Source organism: Nycticebus coucang, chromosome 8 (assembly GCF_027406575.1).
Source record: "Nycticebus coucang isolate mNycCou1 chromosome 8, mNycCou1.pri, whole genome shotgun sequence".
NCBI lineage: Eukaryota > Metazoa > Chordata > Mammalia > Primates > Lorisidae > Nycticebus > Nycticebus coucang.
The window spans coordinates 87,496,546-87,518,977 of record NC_069787.1 but is presented as its reverse complement, the minus strand read 5'-3'; the positions used below and the strand labels follow the sequence as shown (position 1 = coordinate 87,518,977).

At 41.1% G+C, this 22,432-nt stretch overlaps 1 protein-coding gene across 1 annotated transcript; it reads left to right on the top strand.

Moving 5' to 3' along the window:
- Positions 1-10,643: 10,643 nt before the first annotated feature.
- On the top strand, positions 10,644-20,343 carry LYZL4 (lysozyme like 4). Its single transcript, XM_053600677.1, has 4 exons — positions 10,644-10,782; positions 10,888-11,037; positions 14,752-14,830; positions 20,100-20,343. Exons 1-4 carry the CDS (start codon positions 10,644-10,646, stop codon positions 20,167-20,169), a joined length of 438 nt encoding a protein of 145 aa, XP_053456652.1. The 3' UTR covers positions 20,170-20,343.
- Positions 20,344-22,432: the final 2,089 nt, after the last annotated feature.

Here is a 22,432-nt window from a genome sequence, read left to right as displayed (position 1 = left end):
TACCCCATAAACAAATGAGCAGAGTTCAAAAGTCCTCTGATTATACTCCACAGGACAGACCCTCTAAAAACTGGACCTACTTCCCCTACTAGGGTGCCATGGTGCTCTCCTGCCAGGCATAAAACTGTTTATATTCTCTACCTGCAATTCTGAGCTCCCAGCACTCCCCTCTACTCTCACTCTGAGGTCTTGAAGCCTGTCCCCCAGGAGTCCAGATTCTTGGGTGATTTCTCAAGGGGTGTGGACAGGGCCTGGAAAGCTGCTGGTCAGTGCTGATTCTGCAGCACGAGAGTGAGGAGAGGATGGTAAGCTGAGAGGGAACCACACCAGAGCGGCGGTGCCCTGAGGCGCAGAGCAGCAGCCATTTTTGGCAACAATAGGGCTCACTGCTGGATATTCTGGAGTCACACTCCCTGTCTCTCTGGGCAACCAGAGGAGGCTGGGCATCTTCTCAGGTGGCAACCACTGGTGGAACAGATCTGGGATAGAAACACAGGCCCTGTGAGTAAAGGGTTTGCCTGAGGCGGTACCGGCCTAGGTGGAGTGCAGGGACTAGAAAATGCACACGCAGTGCCAGCTGACTCTCAGGGCAGGGCTGACCCAGACCACTTTACTGAGCCTAAGATGCCCCTGGCCCTCAGGGGATCATCAGCCTAGACAAAGGAGGGCAGGAGGCTAGAACTGACAGCTAACTGTGCTGCGAATACAAACCTGCAGGACCAAAGACAGGGACTGAGGTGCAGGTTCTGTGAACTCAACACAGCTTCTCCTCTACAGGGGAATTTAACTGGGACAGAAACAAATTCTGCAAAGTTGTTCTGTTCTATCAGTAACATCAATCGGGGTGGGGCAAGAACTGAGTGCACACCCCCTAGCCTCCATCAAGCGCCTGAGGTTGTCAGGCCTCACCTCCCCCTGCTGGATAGAGGCACAGAGCAGCGACCTAGGTGAAAAGACATAGATTTCCATGTGATTCAGGCAGATGCAACCCCCTGGAGTATCTGCTCATTGGAGGCAACTGGGTCACAGCCCTGCGGGGTTATCAGTGTCTGGGTGTGACAGAGGTGCAAGATGGGAAGGAGGCATCAACCTTCCAAGACTAATCTTTTTGAGGGTGGGTACTCCTGATGTCACAGAGCACTGGAGAAAGTCATAGTTGAGTTGTCAGCAGACCCCTGTGATCTAGTTGTCAGAGACCTTTTAAACTATTTCACCTGAGACAGGTGCTGACTGAGACAATTGATTTCATCCTTTTGAATTGAGCCAATCACCCGAGGACTATCCAAGTGGTGCTCTGGGTGTGTGGTTGTAGGAAGGTTTGATTTCCTTTTCCAATTGTTGCCTGTCTGGGGTGGGGTGACTTAATTGCTGGTATTTCTCCATAGCTGAGACTTCAACCCAGAATAACTGTTTCACTAGGGTCGAACAGAGACCAGCTGAAAATAAGACAGAGCCACTTAGCCCCACCACACCAAGCAGGTACCCAATTTCTTAGTGCGTAACACTGTACGGGTCCTTGGCAAAGCTCCAGGGGAAAAGTCTAATGGTGTAAAATAATCATGGGGTGGAATCAGTAGAAAAACTCTGGTAACATGAATAACCAGAGTAGATCAACCACCCCAAGGAAAGATATGGCAGATGTAACTGAAGATCCCATTCGTAAACAGATAGCTGATATGTCAGAAATCAAATTTAGAATTTGGATTGCAAACAAGATTAATAGAATGGAGGAAAATTTGGAATTAGAAATTCAAGGAGAAAATCAAAGGTTGTCTCAAGAAGTTAATGAATTTAAAGACAAAACCACCAAAGATTTTGACACACTGAAGCAAGAATTTGTAGCCCTCAACAATCTGAAAAATACGGTAGAATCCCTCAGTAACAGAGTGGAGTAAGCAGAAGAAAGGACTTCTGACATTGAAGACAAAGCTTTTGAATGCTCCCAAAAATCTCAAAGAGGAAGAGAAATGGAGTGCAAAAATTGATCCTTCTCTCAAAGGGCTCTGGGATAATTCGAAGAAGGCTAATATCTGCCTCATTGGAATCCCTGAAAGCGATGAAGTGGCTTCTCAAGGCACAGAGGCCCTTCTCCATGAAATTATGAAAGAGAATTTTCCAGACATGCCAAGAGATTCTGAAATTCAGATAGCAGACAGTTTCAGAACCCCAACATGACTCAACCCAAATAAGAAATCCCCAAGGCACATCATAATTAACTTCACTAAAGTTAATATGAAGGAGAAAATTCTGAAAGTAGCCAGACATAAGAAAACCATTACCTACAAAGGGAAGAATATTAGAATGACTGCAGATATCTCTGCTGAAACTTTTCAAGCCAGAAGAGGGTGGTCATAGACTTTTAATCTCCTAAAACAAAATAACTTTCAACCCCAGATCCTCTATCCAGCTAAACTGAGTTTCATTTATGATGGAGAAATTAAATACTTTAATGACATTCACATGTTGAAGAAATTTGCCATAACCAAACCAGCTCTTCAGGATATTCTCAGACCTATCCTCCATAATGACCAGCCCAATCCTCTACCACAAAAGGAAACTCACTCAGAAACTTTGATCAAACTCCAACTTCCACAATGGCAAAAGGATTAAAAATGTCCACTGGACTTTTGAAAAACTCGATACCCAAAATTTTACCAGACTTATCAATATTCTCCATTAATGTGATCGGCTTAAACTGTCCTCTAAAGAGGCACAGGTTAGCTGACTGGCTACAAAAACTCAGGCCAGATATTTGCTGCATATAAGAGTCACATCTTACCTTAAAAGATAAATATAGAATCAGGGTGAAAAGATGGTTGTCCATATTTCAGGCAAATGGTAATCAGAAAAAAGCAGGTGTTGAAATTCTATTTGCAGATACAACAGGCTTTAAACCAACAAAAGGAAGGAAGGATCACTTCGTATTTGTTAAGGGTAATACTCAATATGATGAGATTTCAATTATTAATATTTATGCATCCAACCAGAATGCGCCTCAATTTATAAGAGAAACTCTAACAGACATGAGCAACTTGATTTCCTCCAGCTCTGTAATAGTCGGAAATTTCAATGCTCCTTTGGTAGTGTTGGATAAATCCTCCAATAAGAAGCTGAGCAAAGAAATTTTAGATTTAAACCTAACTATCCAACATTTGGATTTAGCAGACATCTACAGAACATTTCATCACAATAAAACTGAATACACATACTTCTCATCAGCCCACGGAACATACTCCAAAATCGATCACATCTTAGGTCACAAGTCTAACCTCAGTAAATGAAAAGGAATAGAAATTATTCCTTGCATCTTCTCAGACCACCATGGAATAAAAGTTGAACTCAGTAACAACAGGAATCTGCATACTCATACAACAACATGGAAGTAAAATAACCTTATGCTGAGTGATAGCTGGGTCAGAGATGAGATTAAGAAGGAAATTGCCAAATTTCTGGAACAAAACGACAATGTAGACACGAATTATCACAACCTCTGGGAAACCACAATGGCAGTCCTAAGAGGGAAATGTATAGCACTGCAAGCCTTCCTCAAGAGAACGGAAAGAGAGGAAGTTAACAATTTAACAGGACATCAAGCAACTGGAAAAGGAAGAACATTCCAACCCCAAACCCAGCAGAAGAAAAGAAATAACCAAAATTAGAGCAGAAATAAATGAAATTGAAAGCAAAAGAATTAAACAACAGATCAATAAATCAAATAGTTGTTTTTTTGAAAAGGTCAATAAAATAGGTAAACGCTTGCCTAACCTAACTAGGAGAAAAAGAGTAAAATCTCTAATTGCACCAATCAGAAATGACAAAGACGAAATAACAACAGACTCCTCAGAAATTCAAAAAATCCTTAATGAATATTATAAGAAACTGTATTCTCAGAATATGAAAATATGAAGGAAATTGACCAATACTTAGAAGCACGTCACCTTCCAAGAATTAGCCAGAATCAGGTGGAAGTGTTGAACAGGCCTATATCAAGTTCTGAAATAGCATCAACCATACAAAATCTCCCTAGAAGGAAAAGCCCGGGACCAGATGGCTTCACATCAGAATTCTACCAAACCTTTAAAGAGGAACTAGTACCTATATTACTCAACCTGTTCCAAAGTATAGAAAAGGAAGAATACTGTCCAACATATTCTATGAAGTAAACATCACCCTGATCCCCAAACCAGGAAAAGACCCAACAAGAAAAGAAAATTATAGACCAATATCACTAATGAATATAGATGCAAAAATATTCAATAAGATCCTAACAAACAGAATCCAGCAATATATCAAACCAATTATACATCATGACCAAGTTGGTTTTATCCCAGAGTCTCAAGGCTGGTTCAATATACGTAAATCTATAAATATAATTCAGCACATAAACAAATTAAAAAGCAAAGACCATCTGATCCTCTCAATTGATGCAGAAAAAGCTTTTGATAACATCCAGCATCTCATGATCAGAACACTTCAGAAAATTGGTATAGAAGGAACATTTCTTAAACTGATAGAGGCCATCTATAGCAACCCACAGCCAATATGGTATTGAATGGAGCTAAACTGAAATCATTTCCACTCAGATCAGGAACCAGACAAGGCTGCCCATTGTCTCCACTGCTCTTTAACATTGTAATGGAAGTATTAGCCATTGCAATTAGGGAAGAAAAGGTGATCAAGGGTATCCATGTAGGGTCAGAAGAGATCAAACATTTGCTCTTCGCAGATGATATGATTGTTATCTGGAAAACACCAGGGATTCTACTACAAAACTCTTAGAAGTGATCAGGGAATACAGCAGCATCTCAGGTTACAAAATCAACATTCATATACCAGTAGCCTTTATATATACCAACAATAGTCAAGCTGAAAAAAACAGTTAAGGACTCTATTGCATTCACAGTAGTGCCAAAGAAGATGAAATAATGGGGAGTTTATAACAAAGGGCGTGAAAGATCTCTATAAAGAGATCTTTACAGAGAACTATGAAACTCTAAGAAAAGAAATAGCTGAAAATGTTAACAAATGGAAAAACATACCATGCTATGGCTGGGAAGAATCAACATTGTTAAAATGTCCATATTACCCAAAGCAATATACAATTTTAATGTAGTCCTTATTAAAGCTCCATTGTCATACTTTAAAGATCTTGAAAAAATAATACTTCATTTTATATGGAATCAGAAAAAACCTCAAATAGCCAAGATAGTACTCAGAAATAAAAACAAAGCAGGAGGAATCATGCTACCAGACCTCAGACTATACTATAAATTGATAGTGATCAAAACAGCATGCTACTGGCACAAAAACAGAGAGGTAAACGTATGGAACAGAATAGAGAACCAAGAGATGAACCCAGCTACTTACTGTTATTTGAATTTGACAAGCCAATTAAAAACATTCATTGGGGAAAAGATTCCCTATTTAACAAATGGTGCTGGGTGAACTGGATGGTGACCTATAGAAGACTGAAACTCAACCCACACCTTTCACCATTAACTAAGATAGACTCTCACTGGATTAAAGATTTAAACTTAACGCATGAAACTATAAAAATACTATAAGAGAGTGCAGGGAAAGCTCTTGAAGAAATCAGTCTGGGTGAGTATTTTATGAGGAGGATCCTCTGGGCAATTGAAGCAGCTTCAAAAATACACTACTGGGACCCGATCAAACTAAAAAGCTTTTGCACAGCCAAGAACACAAAGTAAAAGCAAGCAGACAGCCCTCAGAATGGAAGAAGATATTTGCAGGTTATGTCTCTGACAAAGGTTTAATAACCAGAATCCACAGAGAACTCAAACATATAAGCAAGAAAAGAACAAGTGATCCCATTGCAGGCTGGGCAAGGGTCTTGAAGAGAAATTTCTCTGAAGAAGACAGGCCACGGCCTACAGACATATGAAAAAATGCTCATCATCCTTAATCATCAGAGAAATGCAAATGCAAATCAAATCATCAGAGAAATGCAAATCAAACCTTGAGATATCATCTAACTCCAGTAAGATTAGCCCATATCACAAAATCCCACGACCAGAGATGTTGGTGTGGATGTGGAGAAAAGGGAACACTTCTACACTGCTGGTGGGAGTGCAAATTAATACATTCCTTTTGGAAAGATGTTTGGAGAATACTTAGAGATCTAAAAATAGATCTGTAGGTATAATGGTATAATTCCTCTACTAGGTATATACCCAGAAGACCAAAAATCACATTATAACAAAGATATTTGTACCAGAATGTTTATTGCAGCCCAATTCATAATTGCTAAGTCACAGAAAAAGCCCAAGTGCCCATTGATCCACAAATGGATTAATAAATTGTGGTATATGTACACCATGGAATATTATGCGGCCTTAAAGAAAGATGGAGACTTTATGTCTTTTATGTTTACATGGATGGAGCTGGAACATATTCTTCTTAGTAAAGTATCTCAAGAATGGAAGACAAAGTATCCAATGTACTCAGCCCTTCTATGAAACTAATTAATGGCTTTCATATGAAAGCTATAACCCAGTTATAACCTAAGAATATGGGGAAGGGGGAGAGAGAGGGCAGGCGAGGGGGGAGGTTTGTCAGAGGGAGGGTGATTAGTGGGATTACACCTACGGTGCATCTTACAAGGGTACATGTGATACTTAGTAAATGTAGCATATAAATGTCTTAACTCAATAACTAAGAAAGTGCCAGGAAGGCTATGTTAACTAGTGTGATGAAAATATGTCAAATGGTCTATAAAACCAGTGTATGGTGCCCATGATTGCATTAATGTACACAGCTATGATATAATAATAAAGTAAAATAAAAAGTGGGTCAGAAAGATAAGGACAGAAGAAGAGGTAGGAAAAATTCAAAGTATGAGAGGGTTTGACCCACCTTGTTGGCTTTGCAAGTAGAAGGAGTGGAACAAAGCTGAGAAGTGCAGACAGGCCTTAGCTGCTGGCAAAAACCCTCAGCTGACAGTCAGCAAGGAAATGGCAGAGCTCAGCCCTGCAACTACAAGGAGCTTTATTCTGCCAGAAACCTGAATGAGCAAGGGAATGAATCCCTTTCTACAGCCTCCAGAAAGGCCCTGCTGACACCTTGATTTTACCTCTATGGGACTCCTGTCTAACCATTTTTTTTTTTTTTTGAGATTAAGTCTCACTCTGTAGCCTCGGCTGGGGTGTAGTAGTGCTATCATAGTTCACTGTAGCCTCACCTGGGCTCAAGTGCTCCTCCTGCCTTGGCCTCCCATACTGCTGAGATTACATGTATGAACCACTGTGTCTGGCCTGATTCCTGAACCATAGAACTTTAAGATAGTAAATTGTGTTGTTTAAGCCACTAAATTGGTGGTAATTTGTTTCAGTAGCAATAGAAAAGTGATACAAATGTGATAGGGACAGACCCTTTCCTTTTCCAGAATATTCTGGTGTATAGCACCTGATGTCATAGAAAAGATTCTAGAAGAACGGGTCATGAAGAGAGACTCTTGGGTGAAGGCAAATGGGTTAATGAGGAAGTGGCATCTGAAAAGTCCAGGGAAGCAAGTGTATGTAGAACAACTTTCCTGCAACAAACGCAAAGCCGGGTGGTGGCTGTTCCGCTTCCCTCCAGAAGACACCAAGGGTCTGCAGGGGAGCAGTAGGTTGGTAGGTGGGTACACAGTGGGCAGGGGTCAGAATGAGTGGGACCATACCCAGCTGCAGGAGTCACTTATCAGCAACTTCACTTAGTGCCCATCTGATGGTAGGTCTGCTGGGATGAGTAGGTTTTGTTCATTTAACAAAGATCCATCAAGCACCTATGTACCAGGTTGATTCTAAGTTCTGGGGGTAAAGCAGAGAGTAAAACAGACCAGATTTCTATATTCCTCATGTTTAGATCCTGGTATGGGAGAGAGAAAATAAGCAAGTGAACAAATACATTAACAAGGGAATTGCTTATATTGACTTGTCTTATATAAAAAAAATAAAAATAATCTTCTTTGATGAGATGGTGATCAAGGAATCTTCTTTGAGGTAGTGAGCTCATCTGAGCTGAAATCATGACAAGATGGAGGAAGCTATGTGGTGGTCAGGGTGGTATGTTCCAGGCAGGAGGAATGGCTGGGACAAAGGGCCTGTAGCATATTCAAGGAAAAGAATATATGCAAGGTGGCTATGGTGGGGTGGAAATGAACAAAGGAGAGACTGACGGACATGGAATCAGCCTGGAGAGGTGCTCAGGGGCTATGTCAGGAGGGTCTTGTTAGCCAGGTTGAGGAGTTGGGATCTTATTTCACAATGCAAGGGGATTCCATCAGAGATGACTGATGTACTGGATATGAGCTTTTGGAAAGCCCCCCTTCTAGCTGCTGTATGGAGAATGGATTTAGGGGAGTATGTTGTGGAGGAGTATAGTTAGGAAACCTCTACCACCCTGGACAGGATCATAGCAGAAGATATGGAGGGAGATGGGTAGGTTTTGGAAGAACGGTGGATATCCCTAATGAATTGGCTGCTGGAGAAGAGAGAGGATGAGAGGACTCAGCATGCCTTTTTTGAGTTGAGATGGGGCCTGCCCTTTGGGAGACAGATATTGCCTGAAAATATTATTTGATCTGTTGAAATAAAAACATGGACTTTCCCATATGTATTGAAATTCAGATCATTAGTTGAGGATGTGGAGTGCAAGCGGAGCTCAAAAAAGGAAGTGTCCACAGGGGACTTAGTACTTTGCACATTTAATTCATTTAATCTTTAAATCAACCCAATTAGTAAGTACTATTTCAATCTCTGTTAGAGATGAGGAAACTAGGGCACAGAGAGTTTGAATAACTTGTCTAAGATCTCATTTGGGATCACTGTATCCCAACCATGGAAGGGTAATGCTGGGATTTAGACCCAGGCAATCTGGTTCCCAAGTCTGAGCTCTTATATGCTCAGTTCTACCTGTGATGGTGTAATGGTATTTGGTGTAATGGTCATGTTTGAAACTCATCATGCAGCTTGAGGGTTTAAGCAAATGTTTGAAAGTGTGATTCTTCTAATTCATAAATATACTTATTTCTAACTTTTGCTCTAATTAGACATTTAGTCAAGGTCATTGGTCCTTAATAGGGTGATTTTGTCTCCTATGGGGCATTTTTGTTTGTCACAACTGAGAAGGCAGACCTACTGGCATTTGGGACCAGGTATATAGATATGTTCTCAAATAATTCCAATACATGGGATGCCAGAAGAATGGGGACCAAAGACCCCATTCTTGGCAGGGGAGTGCACCCTCAGAAAAAGGGAAAATTAAAAAGTAAGGTGAAGGAGTCAGAGCAAAGGAAAGTCAGCTAGTTTACCTTTAAACTAGTCATTGCTAAATTTCTTATCTGAAAAAATTTCTGGCCTTTCCTGAAACTCTGGCCTATTGGGGATATAGCTTACACTAGTAAGCTGAGTCTGTGAATGCTCTGAGGAAAAAATGGTCATAAAAGAGATTACAACAAGACCTAGAATAGATACATCTGCTAGGTCATTTCCTTACCATTAAACAGACAAAGCAGATACCAGTTGTGGAGATTTGCATTTGGCTGGGGTAGAGACCAAGGGATAGCTTGAGCCCTGAGATATGAGCGGGAAAGCTTAACATCCCTTATCACAGAGGAAATCCTCTGTGGTAGTGATGAGAGGAAAAAGCCTCTGTCCCACCAATTCCTTAGAGGAGATTAACTCCAGTGGTTTTTTACTCCATAGTGAACTAGTGTAGCTTAACACCTCCCTAGGAATCTGTGTGTGTGACTTCAGAAAGGAGGCTTCCCCCACACAAGGCTCAAGTTTCAGATGCTCCAAAACTGCTCAAATTCTTAAAGTTAATAATAATAATAGAAGCTGATATGCTTACTCAGAGAAACTGCTGGTGTCTTTGTTCTCTCCCTCAGCTTACCACCTGGGCAGACAGATTTCAATAAAAGCTGTGACTCGAGGCCACTTGCTGGAGCCCATGAACAGGTGGTGGCCCCCCAAGCTCCCACCTTTGAAAATTCTATTCTGTGTCTCGTGTCTCTTTTTTTTACCATCGTTCCTAACTTTGTATTTCTTCAGTAGTTGCACCAGTTCCACAGGTCTTAGCTGACCCTACCCCCCAGGTGGGACCCCAACAATGGGACAGTCCCCAGAACAAAGAATTTTCCAGCCCATGTGCTGAGGTGAAGAACCCCTGGTGCAGGTGAATGTAGCCTGGAGGCTTTGCATATGTCTTTGAATGGTGACATACAGGAAGGTACAATTAATTGTCCTGTTGCTATATACTGATGGAGTGGCCCACAGGGATGCCAGGAAGAGCTGTCTTAACTTCTAATTGTGTGAAAGTGAAATGAGTGAGATACAAACCAATGGTTTTGCTAGAGGGAAAGAATTGGTGATGGTGGTAGAGAGGGGGGAATTCAAGAGTGCAATTTCCATGGAAAATAGGAAGTGAAGAGGAGGAGAAGAGGCAGGGTCTCAGGTATCCCAGGTTTGCAGTGACATGGAACAGAGAATTAGGATGGAAAGAAGTATTGTGGTTATGCCAGGTGAGACTCCCTTCTTTTCCTTCAGAGACCAGTGTCCCTGTGATATTGGTGGGAATTACCTGTGACTCCACCCACTTACCTGGCCACTATTGCCCTGTGCTGCTGGATCCTGGAGACAATGAAGGCATCCATGGTTCTCTCCCTCATTGGCTGCTTGGTGGTTCCAAGTGGTGCTCACATCTTGGGGCGTTGTGTAGTGGCTCAGAAGCTCAAGCAAGGAGGCCTGGATTATTTTGAGGGCTACAGCCTTGAAAACTGTGAGTAGGCCCTCTCAGCATGCCTCTACTCCTTTCCATGCCCTCCATCCCCAACTGACGCACTGCAGCTTTCTTTAGAGCCACACATCTCCTCTTCCTTTGTAGGGGTGTGTCTGGCTTATTTTGAGAGCAAGTTCAACCCCACAGCTGTCTATGAAAATCCACATCGAGGGTACACAGGCTACGGCCTCTTTCAAATCCGCAACAATGAGTGGTGTGGCCATGGCAAGAGCCTCTGTGCCGTGCAATGTTCTGGTAGGTCCTTTCCTTCCATTCTGTGCTGAGGCAGCAGAGGCTGCGGTGCTGTGCTCAGAGGTCTGCCTTCCCAATGGCCAGAGTTTACTAGTTTGGAAGAGGCAACAGGAGGGTCTGGGAGGAGCTGGGGTGAACTATACCCAAGGAGGAGTTCTCAGGGAAGCTGAGCAGAGCACTGCCAGGGTGCACAGTGAGGAAGGGCTGTGGTGAGTTAGGTACACTAGTGATAGAGACCCACGCCCACATAGGTAGAGAAGGGCTGGGATGTCTCATCCTGAAGGATGGGAGCAGAGGGATTCAGATGGCCTTATTTCACCCACACTTAGCCACCACTCTCTTCTTCAAGGGAGAAGATGCTGTCACTTTGAAAAGCAGAGTGGTCACTGGGAAGAGACAGGAGCTGATCATCCCAAGGAGAGCTTCCTTACTGCTCTTAGGGGTCCCAAGTACCTGTGGTTAGGAAAAGGTTGCCCACAATTGACTCATTCCATGAGCATTTATTGAGCACCCACTAAGTGTCAGGCTTTATGGAGTTGTCAAGTTAGTGCTTGCTAACTGTCAGGTATTCTTCTAAGCCCTTCATAGGTACTAACTCATCTGATGTTCATAATGACGCTCATGAAGTGGGTACTATTATTATCCCCATTTTACAAATGGAGAAACCGTGGCCCAGAGTGGTAAGTGCAGAGTGGTAAGTCCCAAGGCCACACAGTTGGTGAGTGGTAAAGCCAAGAGGCAAACCCAAGCAGTGTGGCTTCTAGGTGGGGTTAAACTAAGAGGCTGCACAGCCAGGCCAGGTCTCCCTGGTGTTGCAGAAGGAAGGCCTAAGCATCCAAGCATCCTCAGGGCCTTCCTAATCAATAAACTTCCCTCTACCCTGATGTACAAGACAATTCCAGAGCCTATTGCTTCTGAGCTGGGTCTTCAAGAGACATAGTGCAGAGGATGAAGTGAAGGCTTGCAGCCTTCTCCTTTGGCGTGGGGATCACTGCCTCGTGTTGGGCTCCATGATTTGCCTTGGGAGTCTGTAGAGGAGTAAGAAAGTTTCTGGATTTAAGGAGAGGCAGGAATGGAAAGTAGGAGGAAAAGGCACAGGAACCTGGCAGGAACTTGGTGGAAATCCCAAATGCTTCCATTAAGAGCTACATGAGTTGGTTCGGCACCTGTGGCTCAAGTGGTTAAGGCACCAGTCACATACACCTGAGCTGGCAGGTTCGAATCCAGCCTGGGCCTGCCAGACAACAGTGATGGCTACAACCAAAAAATAGCCAGGCATTGTGGCGGGCACCCATAGTCCCAGCTACTTGGGAGGCAGAGGCAGGAGAATCGCTTGAGCCCAGGAGCTGGAGGTTGCTGTGAGCTGTGATGCCATAGCACTCTACCTAGGGTGACAGCTTGAGGCTCTGTCTAAAAAAAAAAAAAAAAAAAAAAAGAGCTACATGAGCTTGTGGCAAATCATTTTCTAGAGCATCTATATCTGTGAAGTGGGGATGATATTTATGATTGCTGTGAGCATTAAATGGGATAACACGTATAACATGCCATTCAGGGCACATAGTGAATTACAGAAATCATAGTCTAGTTGGGGAGATATATACATTTATAGTAAAATTAAATCGCATTTAAAATCAATTAAATTAATTTAATTTGAATCTTAATCAAATGATGAAATTTTCAGTGTCATCCTGAGTTTCCTGCTAGCCAAGGCAAAAAGAGAAACGCAGTAGGCCCATAGTTTATCTTTCATATGAATACATACACACACACACATATATATCTCCAGAATCCAGTTGGAAACATACAATTATCTATCTGTAACAGAGTTAGTACTGTATGTTACGATGAAAATATGTTGAGATAGATACCCTAAAACATTTTCCTGCTAGGTAGAATGTGAAAAGGAAAGGGGAAAACACATATCTTTTAAAGTACCTGATTTAGTTGGCAAGAAAGTAAGGGAAATCCCTATAGGGTAAAAAGGGGAGCAAGAATCCAGACAGGTGAGTGAGTATTGAAGCAGATAATGATCTTGGGGTATCAGTTGATTCTCTGCAGTTTAATGAAATAAGGTTTAATAGCTACTATTCAGGCAAGAACTGAGCAGGTGAGGAGGCAAATGGTGACCTACATGGAAAGTGGAGATGCCAGAGGGCTGCACTATCAGGGGAGAGGGATGAGCTAGAAAATCCCCAAAGAAAAGACATTCTAAATAGAGGGAGAAAACAACCTTCCCTAGGAATATGTAACTACAAACTGATAGGATTCACAAGGAAACTAGTCACCATGTGGAGCTGAGTATTATGGTTTTGCTCAAGGAAATCATGTACTTTTCCTTTTAGGCAAAGTGAGGAACAGAAAAAGCATAGGCTTTGAGGCCACACAGAACTTTGGCACCACCTATTACAAGTTTTTGAGGATTTGAGCCTCAGTTTTCTTTAAAACAGAGACAATAACAATATCTACTTCATAAGCCCTTTATGAGTTTTCAGTGCCCTGCAGTGGATGTAAAGTGTATACTGCCTGGTGCCAGATGGATGTAACTTCCCTTTGTTTAAAGAATTTACAAGAGAGGTGGGGATTAGGACATATGTATGTATGTACATAACAGATAAGTGCTAAATCAAAGTGGCATTTTATTCAGAAGTTGGGAGACGATGGGCTAGGTAGTCAGTGGCAGACTTTTAAGGACTGTGCTGCTTGGATGAGCAGATCCAGGTTGGGAGATGAGCATGGACAAAGTTTTGGACAAAGTTTTGGAGGAGACACTTCCTTTGATCCTTAAGCTGTGTGTGTCATGGGCAGAGCACCCACCTTCAGGGTGGGCACCGTCTTTGTCTTCTGTCTTGAATGGGGGGGTTGTGGAAGGAAGCAATAGGAAGTGGGTTTCTAGAAATGGAAAGGCATGTTGAGCCCAATTGAACCAAGCGAAGGATTTGGGGTTCTATTTTATAGGCAAATAGGAGGCATGGGCATTGTAAGGACAAGCATTCAGATTAGAGAAAGGAGAGACTAGTGTAGGTAAGAAGGAGGTTATTGCAGTAAGTGGGAGGTCTTAATTTCCACATTCCAAGGAGGGAATGGAAGGATGAGTGTATAGACTTGTTGGTTGCTCAGAGGGATTGCTGGGGTTTCCCATGTGCTGTTCCCTGTGCCTAGAGCAATTTTCCTCCCGTGACTCTTTCAATCCCCTTTACTTAAAATACTTCTTTAGATGCCATTTGGCCCAATAACCCTTCCCTGACCCTTCAAGTCGGAATTAGGTGCCCCTACTAAATGTCTCCTCATCAGGCTGCTTTCTCCCATCATTCTAGGTGTGCATTGTATCATAGTTGCCCATGACTCTACCCACTTCCAGACTGCAGGCTCTGTGATGGCAGGGTCGGGTTTGCCTTTATATCTCCATTGCTTCCTATATTGCTTAGCACAGAATAAATAGTAAAGGTATATATATATATATATATATATATATATATATATATATATGTCTTAATGGAAAAATTATTATAAGAATCACGAGAAAAAAACCAATGAGTTTGGTAAAAAGGTTGTCTACCTGCTACCTGCTAAGGTTGTCTGAGAAAAATCTAGGGATAGATTTTCTTCTTGTGATTACACAAAGCCTCTCTTGTGGGAGCGCCCTGTACCTTCCCTGACATTGCTCTAGCTTAGCTGTGACATGGTGGCATGATATAGTCTACTCTATTTTCTCCGTAGCTTTACTGAATCCGAATTTACAGAAGACAATTGAATGTGTCAAGAGAATTGTAAAAGGGAAAGATGGGATGGGGTCATGGTAAGTGGTACATTTTTATATAGCCTTTATAATGACTCTCCCCCATTATTTTTACTCTGTACCTTGGCCAAGTCTTGGCTGGTCCACACCTGCGGTCCTGAAGTAATGGGCTCCTACTCACCACGGTAAGTGGCAAAACCTATTGAGTTCCATGACTCCAAGGCCATGGAAGAACATAAGTAAATACCAGACAAATTGCCTTGAGTTGTACTTTTTAAATTTCAAATCTTGTTTAGGGTTGTATAGAATGCTGGGATAAAGTTCCTTAAAACACATTTCTGTGTTTATTGTAATAATATCTGTATTTTGTGATAATCACTTATTTCTTTCATATGAATTCCTACAAGGTTTTCTAATATTTTTAAGGTTCTTGATGCATGTTGTGAAATGCCTTTCCAGAAACCTTGTACCAACTTAATATATATGTGTGTGTGTGTATATTATATATATATATATATATATTTTTTTTTTGAGACAGAGTCTCTCTCTCTCTCTCTCTATTGCCCAGGCTAAGGTGCTTTGTTGTCAGCCTAGCTTATAGGAACCTCAAACTCCTGAGCTCATGCACTATTCCTGCTTCAGCCTTCCAAGTAGCTGGAACTACAGTATGTGCCATGATGCCTGGCTAATTTTTCTATTTTTAGTAGAGATAGGGTCTCACTCTTACTTGGGTTGGTCTTGAACTTCTGAGCTCAAGTGATCCTCCCATCTTGGCCTCTCAGAGTATTAGGATTGAGCCACTGTACCAGGCCCCGATTTCAAGTTCTCTAAAGAGTTTAATAAAATGTCTATTTACTATACCTTAATCAGTCACAAAACCTTTGCCATTTGAAAGGTAAAGCCAATTTTGGCTTCTTTTGCCTTTATACTATACCATTAGGGTATATCCCCATGTTTGTTATATATTGATATTCTTACATGATTTTTTTGCCTTTCTTTGTCCTTTGCCTATTTTTAAAATTCAAGTCGTAATATTGATTTGAAAGGACTCATTATATATCAGCTATCTAATTGGTTACTGTATAATTTTTATCCAAAGTAACTGCAACTCTGATTTCCTCTTTAGCCAGATATTTGTTTAGAAAAGCCTTCAAAAATTTACAAATGAACTTGTATATGATTTATTTCACTCAACATTGTATTTGTTCGTGTTATGTGTAGTTATAATTCATTCATTTTCATTGCTGTATAGTATTCTATTGTATTACTATGTCACACTTATTTATTCATTCTTTTATTGGTGGACATTTGAGTAGTTTCTACTTTTTTAGTTTTGCTCTAAATGTTCTATACTTCTCTTTCCATTGATTATATAGAGAAATAAAATTGCTTGCTATAGAACACGCATATTTTCAGATTTTCTAAAGAGGTTTTTATCAACTTATATGGCCTTCAGCAGTTACAGGTTTTAGTTGCTCCCCACCCGCACCAATGCTTGGCATTTTCTAGTTTACGCTTAGGACTGTGGAGTGGTATTGCATTACTTTGCATTTCCCTGGTGACTAATAAGATTGACCACCTTTTTAAATGTTTATTGGCCATTTAGATATTCTTTTATGTGAAGCGCCTTTTCAAATCTTTTGTCAATTTTTCTATTGCATTGTCTTTTTCTTATTAATTTGTAAGAGACATTTGTATAGTCTGGGTAAATATTTTCTGTTGGATACGTTTTGCAAATGTCTTTCATTTTATGGGTGAAGTCTTCATCTCTTTAATGTTGTCTTGATAAACAGAAGTTGTTAGTCTTAATTTAGTCTAACTTACTATTACTTTGCATTTAAGGTTATCTTTAACAAATATCGGCCTAGTCCTTGGTCATAAGAATATTGTCCTTTTTTGTAAAAGTTTTATTATTTTTCTTTTCATATTTGGCTCCACAATACCCTTCTTTTTTCTTGCCTTATTACATTGGCTAGGATTGTCAGTAAATGTTAGATTCTGGGAATTATAGCCTCCAGTTAGATCATATTTATGTTTGATGGTACAATTTTTCAGATCTTAATATTTCTGAAATTAGGCTTTATTTTGCAATCTATATATCCTACACCAAGGTTATTATTGAATCCTTGATGAATCTTAAAATGGAAGATAATTTATAAGAGAGAAAATCCTTTAATGATAACTACAATTTTTGAGTGCTTTAATGAATAGGCATTATATGTTTACATAGACATCATCACTTAATCCTCACAAATCTCTCTACAATGAGTATTCTTATCTTCATTTTAAATATGAAAACTGAGGCACAGAGAATAACTTGCCCATGCCCACAGCAGTAGGATCCATCCTGGACCTATGCTATTCTAAACCTCAGCTATCACCAGGCTACTCAAAGAGATGGGGGTGGTTGGCACAGAAGATCTATGCTCTGGCTATATAGGAAGGAACCAAAGGGCAGCTGTTCAGAACTCACAGGAGTGAGTCTGAACCCAGACTCAGGGTTTCAGAACTGGGCCAAACAGTGGGGAGGGATGGACCTGCAAATGGACTCATTTCATTACCCTTGAGTCCTTCAGGCAGTGGACGCTTTGTCCAGAATCTGGCACAGGAGTTGTGTTTATCTAAGAGATTATGTCTTTTTGTTGTTGCTGTTACCACCTTTTTCTGTCTCTCTAAGGTATTTTGAAACTAAATTCAACCAGAGATTGTTTTTCTTGCCTTTGTATCTCCAGCATCTAGCTCTGTGCCTGGCATACAATGGTTGTCCCTTACATATTTGTTGAAAAATAAGGCTTCATTTTAAGCCACTACCCCATAACATCTTTATTTTTTTTTAATTCATTATTTATTATTTTTTAAATAAATAATATTCTTTTTCCTCTAGGCAGTTGCCTTTATAAAGTTACCATTGGTAACGTATCTTCTAAATCAGGGGAAAAAATGTATGCATGAATTTTTTTTAAAGCTAGTCAAATTTAGCAGTGTGGGGTGAACTGTATTTTTAAACACATATAGAATCCCAACATAAACAGTGACCTGCACCTTGCTCATGAATCTTGGCTACTTAGAGATCTATTAGCATCATCCTAGCTACTTAGCATAGCCCTCTGTATAGATGCTCAGGAAATTTATCTGCTAGTCCCCTGATGAATGCTTAGGTTGTTTCCATTTTTATTGCTGCTGCTGCTGCTGTTTCAATACTCTATCATAAGTATCTTTAAGAATTTTTATGTTCTTTCAAGGGTACCTTTAGAGAAATCCCTTGCAGGGGATTTGTTGGGACCAGTCAGTGCATTTAGGGTAGTTGCTAAATTGGCATTTGGAGAAGGGGCACCTCCAGGCTCCTTTTGCCATTTGCAAAAGGGGACCCCTTAGCTCACCAGCCTAGGGTGTTAAAAACTTAATGCAGTTTTGAGAAATTGAGAGATAGAGAATATTTGTTTTGCATTTTTTTTTTTTATTGTTGGGGATTCATAGAGGGTATAAGAAACCAAGTTACGCTGATTGCATTTGTTAGGTAAAGACCCTGCTTTGCATTTTTAAATTGCAAAAGAATTTGAATGTCTATTCATGTGGCTATTGGCCCTTTTTCTAACAACTGCTTTCTCGATTCTCAGCACATATAATTTGTTTCTTCTTAATGATTTTCCGTGTCCTTTATAAGTTAGGGTTATTAGAACTTTGCTCATCATATCTGTGTGAACTATTTTTTCAGTTTTGTTATTTGTGTTTTGAATTATTTTCATCCTGCGAGAGGTTTACAGTTGCACAGAATCAAATTCTTCAGTTTTTTTCTCTTATGGCTTCTGGGTTTATATGAAATCTCCTTCTTAGAAAGGTCTTTCATACTCCAAGGTTGTAAAGAAGTTGAGCCATGTTCGGCACTGATACAAAAATAAACCCTATATTAAATTTTTGTTAAATAAATTAATTTTTTTATGATTTCATGTTTTTATGATTAAAATTGTGATCCTCCCAGAATTTATTTTGATATAAAAAGTGAGATAGGGATCTAGTTTTATGTTTTTCAGATGGCTTGTTATTGGTATCAACACCACTTAGTCATTAACCTAATTTCACCACTAATTTAACAGATTGCATTTTAATGTAAAAGTCCCCTTATAAATGTTAACTGTTTTTGCAGTGTTTGAAATAACTTTCATACATGGCCTTGACTTTCCAATTAATTTGGAAGCTTGTTTGACCCTCTAGGGTAAGCACTAATGAACTAAAGTCAGCCATGCTATGTGGCGCAAAGTAGAGATATGTGAAGCCAGGCTGATTAAGGCCTTCTTACTTGCTTAGGTTCCCAGTGCAGTGAGCTCTTATTAAGGTAATAGGTAGCCATGTCTCCTCCAAAGCTCAGATGGGGAATCTCTGCAGGGTTGGGACAGACAGGAAAGAAGAAGACCAAGACCCTGAAAACCCTCAGGAGTCCCTTCTGCAATGCCTGCCCTGGGGCTCTGGAGATCCTTGGAATTTCTGAAAATGCTATGTGTATTTTATGTGTATTTTTCCCTGCTGCTGTATAGCTATGAGGGGCCAGAGGACCACTGCCCCTTTTTTCACTATGGGACCCCCTACCCTAGAGGACCCCTGGAGGCCTGACCAGCTGAGGGGTGGGACTGACTAGACAGGATTTCTAATGGCCTACAGCTGTGATGACTACCCCAGCCTGTAGGCAGGGAGAGACCCTGAGGGTTGGGTGCTGGTACCGGAACTGGGGCACCAGGAGAAAAGGTTAAACTCAGTCCTGCTATTCCAGGGAGGGTTGAAGAGTTGGAAGGAATTTGGGAAGGTGAGGAGTGAAGCAGGCACGTGGAAAGGTGAAGGAGGTCCTGCGTAGGGGGGACAAGGGTTCTGATTTTAGACTTAGGGTTTGCCAAGGACTCACCATGTGTATGACACATGAGCATCATGTGTATGAGCACCATGTGTATGACACATGAGCATCATGTGTATGAGCACCATGTGTATGACACATGAGCATCTCCAAAGCTCACTTTTGAAAGCTAATGATCCTTCTCTTGCAAGATTGGAGAATTTCACAGTTCACAGCTTGGCCTCCCCATCTCGCTGAGTGGGTTTATGGACAGACTGTGGTGCTGTGGGCATTAGGATGGGGGAAGCCCCAGTATTTATTCCAGGATGTGGGGAGACAGCATTGGAGGTGTACAAAAAGCTTTCAGTCATGCCCACACCAGGCTGCAACCTGAAACGTTCCAGGGGCCAGGCTGGAGCTGGCTCTGGGCTATGAAGCTCTGCAGATCCCAAGTTCCAAATTTAAGTAGCCCCTCCTGTTTACTCTCCCCTGCCTTCCTCTCCACAGGCCCACCTGGTCCCACTTCTGCCAGTACTCCGACACTCTGGCACGATGGCTAGATGGTTGCAAGCTGTAGCCACCTGATGGTTCCCATAACACTCACCAGTTGCATCTTATGAATGAAGATGCTTTTCTGTTTGCTGCTTCAGTCAATCCTGTTGATTATCTCACCACCTGACAGCTCCAGATGGAAAAGGATAAAAGTTTGCTTCATCCAGGGATGTGGGATGCAGAATAAACCAAGGTAGTTGTTCAACCTGGACCAAAGGCTTCCACTTGGATGATTATTATATATTATGATTGCTACTGTGATCACTGTTATTTATTCGCCATTATTATGATATATTATTATTTAATCTCAGATGGAGGATTTGAAGGCAGGAAACTATCTAGAAAATAAGACATGTCTATGCACATCAATATTAAATATGGGAAGGAAAGAAAGATGCTGTGGAAGCCAAGAAGAGTCAAAAAAGACAGGAAGCAAGGCTGGTCCAAGGCCCTCCAGTGCCAAGGTGTGTCCACGATGGGACTCTCAGATGGAAGTGAGGTGATCACGAAATCCTCTTTGCATTTCTATGGGGGAAAATCGAGAGACAGTTGCTCATTTTTGATAGAAAGTTAAGTTTTTAAAAATTGTAAGTAACACATACATTAGAGAAATTTTGAAAAGTATGGATACTTTAAAAGGGAGAAGAGTCCTCAGAACCCAAAGACAATTGCTGTTATACTTCTGGATAGGGTTTTTATTCTTTTTCAATAATGCTGTCAGAATGTTGCAGGTAGAGAGTTTGGTATCTGGCTTTTTATAATAGAAAGAAAGCAAACAAATGAAAACAAACATTTCTCCTCCTTTTTTTTTTTTTTTTTTTTGATTTTAAGCAGAAAGGAGTATTTCAGGAGTGTATGGGCTTCCAGATGCCTTGGGTGGAATAGAGCAACAGGTGTGAGCTTGGGCTTCCTGGATGCACCTACCTGAGACCTGGCAGCAGAGGTATCTGCTCATCGGGTCAGGTCACCTGTGGGCCCCATGCCATGATGAGGTTTGGAAAACATAGCTCTTAACCTTTCAGCCCTTGTGCAGGAAGGAAAGAACTGGAGTGACATCAAGACATTCTGTTTGTAGCATCTACTTCAGTGTGGTGGCAGAATCCTCAAAATGCGATTTTAGCATCAGTTAATATTCCAGTGTATGAATGTATGTAATTTTTTCCTACTGTTAGATTTTTAGGTGTTGCCATTTTCAAAACATTACAAAGAATACTGAGGTTCCTGTTTGGGGCTGCTCCTTTAAAACATTTTTTTGCATTTAAAAATTACACAAACAAGCTGGGCACAGTGGCTCATACCTGTAATCCTAGCACTTGGGAGGCTGAGGCCAGTGGATTGCCTGCGCACACAGGTTGGAGACTAGCCTGAGCCAGCGACTTCATCTCTACAGAAAACTTGGAGAGTATAGGTAGTATACTATACTATACTACAGTAAAGAAGGAAATTTAAAAAACCCACCTCTCCCCCGGGACTGGAAGTTTGCATCACTATTACATAGCTCAAGTTGAGAGAACCCTGACTTAGAGACGGCTAGTGTTAAACTTTGGACGTGCGTGCTTCTCCACTTCATTGTGTGTGTGTGCATTTTCCCCCTCGTAGACATGGACTGCTACTAAATATATGGCTTTGTATCTTGCTTTTTTCACCCAATATTTTATGGTCTAATATTTCCAGGTCTATGCCAGGGGATCTCAGCACCATTTTAGTGACCACACAGAATCCCATTACATGGGCAAGCTACAAAGTATGTAACCCTTTATTGTTTTCACTCTAGAGAAAAATTAAACAAGTTAGGTGCATAGAGATCACCTTAAAGGCAGGCAAAGCTTAAGCAAATCAGGTCTTCTTTTTGCTGGTATCTTATTCACTTTTAGGAAGGATAAGAAATGGCTGTAAGTCAGAATTTCAGGGGCAGAATTTTTTCTCAAGTTCAGTAATGATTGATCAACTTAGCCAAATGGTTTTGTGTGGTTTTCCCTTCTCTCCAGAGAAAAGGGTTTTTGATACTTCCCTCCCACACAGCATGATTTATATGGTAAAATTTCTGTTGGCATCACCTTTTTCTGTTGAGATCAATGAGAAGCTGTTGAGGCCTTGGGAGTAACTTTTTTATTGAGTGGGAATCCCACACGGTTTCCGAGGGTGGGCTCAAGAGTGATAATGAACATGACCTCAACCTGACCTCAACCCAGAATTAATGACAACCATCAATTGATTAAAACGCTATCTACTCAAGTGCCAAATCCAGTGTGCTGCCGCCTCCTTCCAGCCCATTACTTCTGCTGCAG